At 48.6% G+C, this 12,398-nt stretch overlaps 1 protein-coding gene across 7 annotated transcripts in view; it reads right to left on the bottom strand.

The window, feature by feature from the left end:
* The window catches only part of MAPRE3 (microtubule associated protein RP/EB family member 3), a 767,705-nt gene that overhangs the window by 137,770 nt on the left and 617,537 nt on the right, over nt 1-12,398 (bottom strand). For all 7 annotated transcript variants that reach the window (XM_085613228.1, XM_085613226.1, XM_085613230.1 and 4 more), the window contains one exon: nt 5,816-5,970. In XM_085613228.1, the coding sequence (XP_085469354.1) occupies nt 5,816-5,970 (155 nt within the window). The remainder of the gene's footprint in view (nt 1-5,815; nt 5,971-12,398) is intronic.

The following is a 12,398-nucleotide window of genomic DNA, read 5'->3' as shown; positions in this document are numbered from 1 at the left end:
AATTATGCCAGACATCACGGAGAGCAGATCTGCGGAGTATCTTGTTGGCAGAAGGGACATCTGAAGAAAATCAGGATACCAAAATTGAAGATGCCAGTCAAGGGCAATGACAATCATCTTGATTTCGCAATCAATTTAAATCACCCTGGGAGAAGCAGAATTCGGGGAAAATTCTAGAAAAAGCCTCTCAATCAGCTTATCCAAGGGCATTCCCCAAGGGATGAGGCTCCAGAAACATGTAGGTAAAAGCACTGCATTTTTCATTTTGTAGGTTGCAAATAAATCTACTTCTGGCTGATCCCAGCAAGAGAAGAGGTTTTTCAGCACTTGGTCATTTTAAACCTATCAAATTAGCTCTGATAAATAGCAACTATTCTAGTTGCTTTTGTGTTCTGTAAAACTGGAAGATGAACTATGGTCCCTCGCAAGCATTCAAAACCATACTATCTGGGCTACTTGTGAGAGCCTTCCAGATTTCTTCTCTCTCTGTTTTCTCAAACAGTACATAGAGGACATGTTGTCTAGTCTCCTGCAGAAGAAGAGGGTCATCTTTGAGTACTGTGAAGGGAGTTGCCCTTATCTTCAACATGGTGATATGATGGGTCTTTTCTCCAGGGTACCAAAAATCACTGCGATTGTCTATGTGAACAATCCATTATTAAAAAAACACATTAGTTACCACTTATTAGGAAGGGACCATCAGGCGAAAGGCGTGTCTACTAGAAAGTTCTTTTACCAGCACCATCACTGAAGAGACTGTAGTGCCTTTGCTGACATCTCTACTTAGCTACCTTATTCTCCCGACTTCAGACATTAATGGTACTCCAAACATTTCTGCAGAGGTCTCATATGCAGCCTTGCATTCAAGACGAGAGACATGGACCAGGGCATGGATTTCACAAGAAAGGATCTAACGAACAAGACTGAGCCAGACTTAATTTTAAACATCTGTAAAGTATGGAAAAAACCTCAAATGCATAAGATACACATTTCCTTATTCCGTGTCTAGTATTTGCACTTAAGTATTGAATAGATTGAGCTTGCACTAATGTGGATTGTAATGAAGACCGAACTGGAAAAGCATGTCTATTGTGAACTGAAGGTCATGAAAAAACATTTGATGCAAAGCTACGATTAGACAATCATCTAAATAAGGGTATATGAAAACTCCTTTCCAGTCGAGAAGCTAGGACTACTGCCATACCTTTTAAGAAAGCTGTGGGAGCGGATTTCAGACAAAAAGGTAGCATGATTTTTGCTACCCTTAGAACACTGAAAATGTCTGGGGTTTCCATAAATTAGCACACGGAAATAGGCGTCTGGCAAATCCAGGCCACACATCTGTTCGCCCTGTCCCAGATGAGGAAACATATGATGAGTCTAAATTTCTCTTTTTTATCCACTTGTTCACCCTTTTAGGATCTAGAATAAGGAACAACTCTTGTTTGGTAATGGTCTTCTTCATCAGGAAAAACAAAGAATAAACTCACTTGAATCTGTGTCTACCAAAAAGGGATGTGAAAATATTTACTGAATTAAAGGGAACTACTTTGCTTTTTTGAAGTCCATGGACGTTAAGGTCTTTGGCTCGGTCTACATTTTCTGGATTGCCTCGTTGGCCAGATATCCTAATACAGCTGAAAGAAGGGTAACTCAAGCATTTTGTGTAGCACTTGAGTAGAAGAAAGTCTCAGCGAGGAAGAACATACAACAGAGACTCAATGGCAGAGAACTACAGTGAAACGATCAACAGTATTTCACAGCATTCAAATGTCAGTTGAAATCATGCTTTCCTTAACAATTTCAAAGATGTTTTATCTGTTATCTCTCAGAGAACCTCCAGCAATTCAGTCACTAAATCCCAAAGCGCTCTCCTACTGAATTAGGAGGGCAGAAGAAGAAGACAAGTTACTTACCTCTTAACTGCCATTGCGTTAGAAAGTATGTCTTTACAGTCTTGCAGCATGTCTAATTGCTTTAACTCAGCGAGTTCAGTAACCACGCATGTAGCTGCAGTGGGGCTGGAGTTGGATGGAGAATCTGGCCCCTGCTCAATGTTAACAGTGTCGACGGTACTGAAAGGCGATAAGTTCTGCATTCTGAGAGAAGGAGAAGCTCTGTGAACCAGTGCTGGCCCATGTGGAGCAATGAGAATCAATCGTCATGGCTCTCTTTTCAGTTTCATCAGAAGCCTTGGAATTAACTGAAAGGGAGGGAATGCATAGGCGAAGATCCCTGGCCCCCAGCTGGAAATGAATTGACATTTCCGGTTTATCTCGGAAGTGAAGAGATCCAAGTTGTGCTTGGCCCACATCGGGAAGATGGACTCGAGAACCTTTTGATCTAGCTCCCATTCGTGGCAAGACTTGGAAGTCCTGCTCAAGGTATCCACCAGACTTTTCTTTACTTCTGGGAGATGTTCCACCTTAATAGATCTGTGGTGAGAGAGAAGCCACCTCCAGATTTCCTGTGCTTCCTACAATAGGATGTGGGAGCAGGTGCCTCCTTGTTTTTTCAGGTAATGCATGCCTGTGATATTTTCTGTCCTTATCAGAACCGAGGCTCCCTGAATACTTGGGAAGAAAGCCTGTAATGGTAGAGAAATGGCTCCGAGCTCCAGAAAATTGATGTGCATTTTTGAAAGCGCTTTGGACCACTTGCCCCTTATTCAGAGGTCTTAAAAACGTCCCCCCCCCCCCCATCCTTCTAGAGAAGCGTCAGTAGAGAGGACAGAATCAGGCATCAGAAAAAGGAAAGTTAGCCCCATTGAGAGATTTCGGGGGCATTGCCACCAGAGCAGAGCTGCCTGCATGACTGGAGTTATTCGCACCAGATCGTCGAACGATCCAGTCACTTGAAGCTATTGAGTGCCTAGTTCCTCCTGTATTGATCTTGTTCTGAGATGAGTGCAAGGTACTATTAGAATTGCAGTAGACATCATGCCCAGTAGAAATTTTATCAGCCTCACAGAAGCGGACTTTTTTCCTCTTAACTTTGTTGCTAGAGAAATTAGATGTGTTTGCCTTTCTATTGACAAGAATACCTTGTCTTGGATAGTGTCTAAGACTGCTCCGAGAAAAAGCGTATTTTGAGACGATTGCAGAACTGACTTCTGAAAATGGAGAGGTAGCCCCAGGGAACGAAACATTTGTAGGTAGATAGACGTTGCTTTTGAGGCTTGTCGAAAAGACAGTGCTTTCACTAACCTGTCGTCTAGGTAAGGAAACAGCTGCAGGCCCTGCAGCCTGAGATAAGCAGCAACTGGAGCCAGACATTTGGTGAATACGCTTGGTGCTGACCGCAGACCAAAAGGGAGAACTCTGAACTGAAAATGAGCACCTGCCACAGTGAAACAGAGAAACTTTTGATGTTTGGGATGAATAGAGAAGTGGAAATATGCATCCAGCAAATCTAGTGTCGTCATAAAATCCGCATGACTGAGAAGCTGTAGTATCTCCCGAAGAGTGACCATGCTGAAGGACTGCTTCTACAGATGTTTGTTTAATTTTCTTAGATGTAGAATTGGCCTCACTCTCCTGACTTCTTTCTTATCAGAAAGAAACAGGAACAAAAACCTTTCCCCACTTGAGAGTGAGGCACTCTTTGTATAGCTCCTTTCCGGAGCATAACCACGGCTTCTTTTCTGAGAAGTTTGAGATGAGGTGGAAGCCTCTTCAGAGGTGGAGGAGATGGGATCTTTATGAATTCTAGGGTATGACCATACTTTACTATGTCCAGGACCCACTTGTCCGAAGTGATTTTTCTCCATTAGTCGAAATGTAAACACATATTTATGGCATTGGGGTTGAATTGTTGCAGGTGCTGGGGAGATGTCACTGTTTTCTAGCATTGTCCCTGGTCTGAGGGGGGTGCTTTCTTCTATTTTGCTGTCTGGAGTAAGCAGCAGCTGGAGGGGCTCTATACGATTGCTGTTGTTGATAGCCATATCTATATTGGCAAGTCTGTGGCTGGTAATCATATAGTTCCCTCAAAAGGAATACGATTCTCTGCCATGGGCTCCTCGAAAGGGTGTCTTCCTATACTAGAGTGTTCCTAAAGCTTTAGCTCTATCCTTCTTTATTTCCTGTAAGGCATCGTCAATGTGTTCGCCAAACAGTGCGTCCCCATCGAATGGCACGTCTAAGATCTTACTTTGCACCTCAAGATGAAAGGTGGTAGACTTGAACCATCCTTGGTGACGGAGAACTGCTGCTCCAGCTAGTTGCCTAAAAACTAACAAAGCCAAATCCAGGTCATGAGTGATGTAGTAAGTGAGGTCATAAGTAATGCCTTGCAGGGGTGTAAGTTATAGTTAGCTCAGCTAACTAACTGCTGAATTTCACTGGTTTTGTATGAGTGAAATCTGAGCCTAACTATAACGTCCCAGTAATCTTAGTTTTTTTCAGTGACTAAATATAGATATATATTCTTTCAAAGTACCTATAGGTTGAATTATAAATTGTAAATCTATACTTACCTGTATGTACTTTAAAAAAATATATATATTTCTGTTTATTAGGCAGCTTGTAATAACAAATAAGCAACAGCCCAATCTTAGGACTACAATTCACATTGAACTTTAGCCGATACAAGCCTTTTTTAGATATGGATCAGCAGTCAACAGATACATATGTACTTGAAGCAGAAGTACTGTAAACCTGTATGTACTAAACTTCATGATTTTGTTGTAGTCGATATTTTGGCAGGTTGATATTAAAACCTCCACATTCTAGTAAGGAAAAACCCTCAGGTGTACTCAAAGATCTGTATGAAGTGCATGGATTAAGTACAGCCAGTCAGAGTAGGAATCACCTAGTATATTTCGAGATGTATGTCTAACTCAGCTACAGAAAAAGTTGTAACATCCATGTGCTTGAGCTACACCTAAATCACAAAGCATCAAGCTTGTGTAAATACACAAATGCATTGTCAGTTTGCTCATAAGTGTATTAAAACGGTAAAACCTTTTAACTACAGTTACACCAGTAAGCACTTTCTCTCATAGAAGTTGACAGGGAAAATCTAAACAAATGTAGTAAATGCTCATCCAACCTAAGCTTGTAGGTGATTCACAAAGACTTTCACAGGCATTTCCCACTTCCATGTCCAGCTAAGTTACATCTGAAAATCCAGCTGTATGTGCTAGTAAAGGCGTGGGAAAGTGGTTCAATTGTCCCAGTATTCACAGCGATGTTTTGGAAGGGAAGACGTGTTACTGAAAACATTTTTAAAAAGATAGTAAAAATAATAAGTTGATATAAATTTATTAAAAGGTCTTACCTTACACCAGAGGATTTCACGCAGTGTGTATACTATGAACACAGATTTAGTTATTCATGTGTAACTGAGATAGCTTTTGAATTAGGTAAATTGATAAATGAGGACTATGAGGGTGTAAAACATGCACATACATGGAATTTGTAAGTGGGGATACTGCAGTCTGCACTGAGGTGCACTGGCAGAGGTGTGTTAGGTGTCCTAACAGTGGAATAGCACGGGGACTGGAGGGTCAAAAGTTCAGAGCATAATTGTTGGCACTATTGCCCTGGCCCTGTGCAAGCTATTCTAGTCCGACCAGTCTTCCCCAAGTGGTTCTGAGCAGCCAGGAGAAATATTGGTGTTAGTGTAGATGGGGCACCTTTGTGAGACCCTCTTTATGACAGGGTGCTTCCAGGCACCAGAAATCGACACAAAATATTCCAAGATCTTTTTGCATTTGATAAAATGGAATACAACTAAAGTGTGAGAGAAGGTGTCAAATTTTATAATGAAACAGCTTAATTTCAAATGTACCAAGGGAAAATGTTACTCTTACCTGCTGGTTGAGTTCGACTATCTGTGCATCGACTTCACTGCCGCCGTTCCTGGTTGCAGGTAGGGTTTTCCGTAAATTTGAATTTATGGAAGCATTTGGCAATCGTGCTGGTGGCGTCATATTCTTGGGACCTGTTGGGGATGTTCTCTGTGGAACTTCAGTAATCCGATAAAGGGTGACAAAAGATTCAAGTAGGCAAGAGTTCAAAACAACAACATAAGTACTTTCTATTTCTTTAAGCTAGGAATGTGACTTCTGGTGATAAACAGTATTGCCAATGTGGCTGACAGTGGCAAAGCTTACGCTTCCGGCAACATGGCATAATGTGAATGGCAGTGATGGGATTAAAGGGTGAATTGGCAAAACCACTAAAAATATTGTATTTCTAAATTTTACATGAACATTTTATAATTGATAAACAACACTATGAACTAATACATTTAAAATAATTTTCGATAGAGATTCTATTAATATTTAACAACTTCTCATCTACCTGACAGTTCAGCCAATCCAAGAATTATTTAAAACAGGATTTCAAGTATAAAATCGATAACTTTAATAATAGCGGTTTCACTGACACCAAGTTGTCCTCACCTGCCTGATTTAAAGTGGAAATTTAACTACATTAGAATGCTGTGTACTCTTTACCCCCGATAATAAAACACACACATTTCCAGAATCCATAAGACTCTTTCTACAGCAGACACAGATAATTAGGAGAAGAGGACGATGATTGAGCGCAGAATCTCAAAACCTAAGCTTGCAAATACAGTTGTTAAGAAGAGGAGATAGGAAAGAGTATTTCAGTTTTATACACAACCTGTGGTTTGGCAAACCGATTCTATGTCAGGACCTGGAGGCGAGAATTATTCCAACACTTTCTTGATTTATTAAACAGCCGCCATTCTATAAACTCAAACTACATTTCCCATCATTCATGAGGAAATGAAAAGTCACAGTAATAACTGTCCAGTCATGGCCCAGCTTGGCCCTTCTCAGCCTTTGCCTGCTTGTCCTCGTCTTCTTTCTTTGCTGCTGCAGCCAAAGTTAAGTCAGGGACCTCGGTCCCCACTCTTGATCTGTTCCCCCAATTGTGTATTACATGCTTTATTTTGGGTATACTGTAGGGCATTGGTTTTCTTTTCGCCTTGTTTTGTAGGTTTGCTGTACTGCAACTGCAGGAACAATCTGTTGCTCCTTTTGCGGCTGCTCATTGCTATTCATGGTTCTGCAGAGCCGCAGGGGCCGGCACGCGGTGGTCCTCCGACAGCTAGAGGGCACCATTTGAGCCGCAACTCACGCAAGCACTTTGTCTATCCCTGATGCGCGATGGGGCAACGCTGTCGCTGTTTGACACATTGCAAAGGCTAAGTGCTCCCCGACCGCGCGCAAGTTATCACGGTGCCGAACCCCTCCCTAGGAAGACATAGTTGGCCCTTCGACCCTCCTACCTCCAATGCTGCCCGCACTCCCTGAGAACCCACGTAAGCGCCACCCATGGGGTGTGTGATGGCCCCTAGGCCAGATGCCTCGTGACTAGCGCGCTGCAGCGCTCATTAATGTACACGGACACACGGTGTGGTTCCAGCGTGGTCCCGACTGCCATTAGCGGCCCACGCCCCTTTATTTATACTGAGCGCCTGACGTCATGCGTCAGCGCTCGCACCTCACCTCCGACGCGGGTAGACTATACCGCTACCCCACGTCGGAGGATACTACATTCCTTCTAACCTTTATCAAAACAAACTATAAATATTTGACCCTGTAGATCTGTTACCAGTCACTGGAATTCCAGTCCCAGGTCCGTCACACTAGGAAATCAGCCAGCTGGGAGGATGGCGCCGGATTTCTTCTTAGGCTGTATCCGGACCGCTGTCCCCGCACCGATGGTGTTGTCGGGACCACTCCTTGCGAGGCTGCGCTCCCTGGGGACCTCACCTGAGGGCTGGGCGACCTTCCGCCTGGTATTCCTGGTGGCGACGTTGCACTCTGGTCTGGTTGATTCTCGTATTCGGTGGGGGTGGACCCCTGATCCCCTTCTAGGCCTTCCTCCACTGGCGGCTGACTCGGCCAGTCGACCTGGCGTTCCGACAGACGCGGGTCTGAGGTCCCGGGGTGCACTCTTTTGAAGAATGATATGTTCCGGGTGACCTCCTCGGTCCCTCTCCTCGCGGTGACCAGAGTTCCAGTTCGGCGGACTACTGTCCAAGGTTTGTGTTCAAAGGGGAGCCGGAATTTGCTCCCGGGATACCTGTCCTTGAGATAGACTCTGTCCCTTACTTGAATGGTTGACGTCCGGGCTCCCCGGTCGGCACTGGCCTGTTCATTGGAGTGGGTCCTGTTGGCTAGGACCTTCCCAGCGTCAATCTGAGGCGGGATCCAGCTTGGGTGATGCGGGATGGTGTCTCGCACTACTCGGCCCATGCTCGCCGGTCCAGGGGCTGCCTCTGTCGTGAGATGAGGCGTCAGCCGATATTCTCTCAGGAAGCTGTAGATGGCCCTCTCGAGCGGCGACTCATCGGCGTGCGCAATGCGTACCACTTTGTTGACGGTCCGCATGAACCTCTCCGCTTCCCCATTGGCTTGAGGCCAGCGCGGGGTCACTTTCCGGTGGTGGATTCCCCACTCCTTAAGATAGTCCGCAAATTCTTGCCCTTGGAAGGGTGGGCCGTTGTCTGTCTTGACCACTTCAAATATTCCGTGCATGGCGATAGTCTTCTCGAACTTTGTGATGACCTCCGCGGCGGTCTGGCTTCCCACCACCTCGACCTCCGGGTACTTTGTGTAGTCGTCGATGATCACCAGGGCATAGCGTCCATCTGGAAGGTGCCCGAAGTCTGCGCTCACTCTCTCCCATGGTCGTTGCGGATTTTCCTCGGTGATGACGGGGTGGGGGTGATCCGGCTGACCCGACGCCTGGCACCAGGAGCATGTTCGGACCGTTCGCTCCACCATAGGGTCCATCCCCGGGAACCATACCTTGGCTCTCAGCCGACTCTTTGTTTTCACCATGCCTTGATGGCCCCGGTGTGCCAGGTCCACCGCTTGCTGGGTCAGACGGGATGGGATCACCAGTCGCGGGCCCCGAAGAAGACACCCGCTGGTGTCAACCGAGAGTTCATCCTTGACCCGCATGAGCGACTCTAGGATGGCCTTGGCTTGCAGCGTTCGTCTGGCCATGGAGCACTGGATGGGGCGCCAGTCATTTGACTGGACGGCCGTCAGGGCTAGTTGCAGACATTCGTCCCTCTGGGTGGCTGCTACGATCGTTTCGAGGCTCATGGGCAATGGCCGGGACCTCTCCGATACCATCCGGACATATTCTTCCGTATCTTCAGCGTCCCCTTCTTCCGCTTTAGTGGCTACTCTGGGATGTCTCGAGAGATAGTCCACGGGATTCGAGGAGCCTGGCTTGTACTCCACTGGGTAGTCGTACTCCTGTAGCTGAAGGATCCACTTTTCGATCCGCGGCGGGGGCTTCGATGCCGATCCCTGAAACAGGGGAATGAGGGGTTTGTGGTCTGTGGACACGGTGAATGGATTACCGTACACGTAGACGTGAAAATGTCGACAGGCCCAATGGATGGCGATCGCTTCTCGCTCGATCTGCGAGTACCTCTGTTCTGTGTCCGTCAAAGAGCGGCTCGCATAGGCTATCGGGGCCCATTCACCATTCTCCTGCAGCTGCGCGAGCACTGCCCCTAGACCATATGGGCTGGCATCCACTGCAACATTGGTGGACCGGGCCGGATTAAAGTATGACAGGGTGGTGTCAGCCGACAATGCCGCCTTGGTGTCCTTAAAGGCTTGTTCCTGTTCTGGTCCCCATTGCCACAGGGTGGTGGATTTTGTCAGTTCCCTGAGGGGCTTCATGAGGTTCGACAAGTCCGGGACGAACCGCCCGCAGAAGTTCACCATCCCCAGGAAACTCCTTATTTCCGAGATGGTGGAAGGTGCTGGAGCGTCCTGTACATCTTTGACCTTGTCCGGGTCGACTCCTTGGTCGGAGAATGTGTACCCAAAGAAACTGATCTTCTTCTTTAGGAATTGGCACTTCTCCCTGTGTAGGGTCAGTCCGGATTCTTTGATCCTCTGGAGGACCCCTCGCAGTCTCCGATGGTGATCTTCTATCGACGAGGCGTACACCAGGAGATCATCGCTTACGTTCAGGACCCCTGGTAGCCCGCTGAGGACCTCTCGGATAGCGTTTTGGAATACCACCGCGGCGCTTGAGATTCCGAAATTGAGGCGTCGGTACCGCCTGAGGCCGACGTGAGTTGAGAAGGTGGTGACGTAGCGAGAGTCCGGGTACAGCGGCAGTTGGTGATATCCGGACCGAAGATCCATCTTTGAAAACCATCTGGCACCGTTCAGTTCTCCCAGGATGTCGTCAATGGTGGGGGTTAGGTGACGCTCCCTCTTCACCGCGGCGTTGGGGAGTCGCATGTCCACACAGATGCGGACCTGCCCCGGCTGCTTCGGTTTTCTCGCCACTACGTTCGGGGACACCCACGGGGTGGGTCCACTGACCTTCTCAATAATCCCTTGCCTCTCCAGTGCCTCTAGCTCGTCCTCCACCTTCTGGCGCAAATGGAATGCAATGCGCCTGTGCCTCAGCGCCACCGGTTGGACCGACAGGTCGATGTGGAGGGATACTTCTTTACCTTTGAGGCATCCGATGCCCTTGAAAACGTCTTCGAACTCCTCCAGGATGGCCTCTAACTCTTCCTCTTGCACCGCCAGGGCAAACGATATCAGCCTCAGCTCTTCCGCTGACTGCCCACTGATCAGCATCCCGTTTCCCTCAGGGGTCACGTACACTGTGGTGGGGATCCTGATGTCATTGTGGCTCATCTCCGTCTTGAAACACCCCAAAAGCGGGATTGGCGTCTTCTGCCCACACGCGAATACTCTGATTCTTGCTTCGCTCAGTGGGGGGCTGGGATTCAGTTGCTCATACACATTGGCCGCCATGAGCTCGATCGACGCCCCCTTGTCTATGTGGCTCTCACGTCCTGGTTGTGGATCTTGACTTTGCACCTTGGGAGTCGTCGTCTCTTCCGTCGTGGCTGGTCTACCGCGAACACGTAGTGGACCGGGTATTCCCCTGCGTCATCATCCATGTCCTCTCCGTCTTGCTCTTCCGCCACCGTCTGGGCTGCCTCCTTCCGTGACTTTGTGGACCGGCAGACTGCCGCAAAACGGTTCATCCACCCGCATGCACTGCATCTTTTCCCTCTTGCTGGGCAGTCTTGCAGGCGATGGGGCGTGCCTCCGCAGTATCCGCATCCCTTTCTCCTATCTTGCAGCTTTCTCCCTGCGTTTTGGCGCGACTTGGGCCTAACCACATTGGTCGTGTCCACCGCGTTGACCTGCTCCGTCTTGACAGGGCGGTGGAGCGCCGCCTCCATGTGCGACGCCCTGGCTTGCGACAGTTCTTTTGACCGGCCCAGAGTGAGGATGTCCGCCAGGGATTTGACGTCCTCCTGAAGAATGTTGACTCTGAGTTTGGACGAGTAGCATCCTTGTATAATCTGACCTCGGATCTCCTCCTGTTCGTATCGAAATCTGCATGTGCTGGCCAGTTCCTTCAGGCGCCCATGGAATGCGTCCAGCGATTCTTCTGCTTCCTGCTTGGCCTGGCGAAATATGAACCGTTCGTAGTCCCTGTTCGCCATCGTCTCTAAGTGCGCATTCAGGGCATTGAGAAGCGTGACGTAGGTCTTAGGTGTAGCCTCCACCAACGTCTTGTAGTTGCGATGGATGTCTTTGCCTCCCAGGTGGAGGAGTAGGGCCCTGCGCCGTTCTCGGGCTATGCCCGCCCCTTCGAAGTAGATCTGGAGGCGATCGGTCCAGTCTCTCCATTGTGGGGCAAGGGAGGAGGAAGCTCCGTCGACCACAAACGGCTCAATGGCGGGAATCGACGCCATCTTGGCGCAGTCGCAAAGACACTTTGCAGCACGTGCGCTGCTTACCTTCCTGGGACAGTGGCAGCCGCCTGGCTGAGGTCAGTTTGGACACACTCAGGGCTTCTCCAGCGGCCTGGCCGTGTTAGGCCTCGCAGTGGGAACCTCCGCTCACCAGGGTGCCGGGTGCATACCTCCGCAGACTCCGCCGGCCACGTGTGACGCACACACCCATCAGCAGGCAGACCCCCGAGGAACGAGGCTGAGAATGGGGTCTCGCAACCTGCCTAGGGCACATAGCAGGTGAGCTGCACCAAGGTGAGACAGCAAGGAGCTAGGGTGGAGGGCACAGTAACAGTGCACGAAGAGATGGCTGTCAGCACCACAGCATGGGGTCGTTTCTGCCTCTCGTCGCCAGTGTGATGGCCCCTAGGCCAGATGCCTCGTGGCTAGCGCGCTGCAGCGCTCATTAATGTACACGGACACACGGTGTGGAACGTGGAAGCGTGGGTGAGTGCGTGCGGGGCGGCCTTGAGGTGAAACCAGAGACATGCAGTGGAGAAGCCGTTGGCCGGCGGGAGCTCGTCCGCTGAGGCAGAGTCAGGAAGCGCCATTGAGAGGCGGCTGCATGGTGTGACACAGCATATAGTACCGAGATGCCTGCACCTGCATCTACG

Source organism: Triturus cristatus, chromosome 6 (assembly GCF_964204655.1).
Source record: "Triturus cristatus chromosome 6, aTriCri1.1, whole genome shotgun sequence".
Classification (NCBI taxonomy): Eukaryota; Metazoa; Chordata; class Amphibia; order Caudata; family Salamandridae; genus Triturus; species Triturus cristatus.
This window is presented reverse-complemented; position numbering and strand designations above follow the sequence as displayed.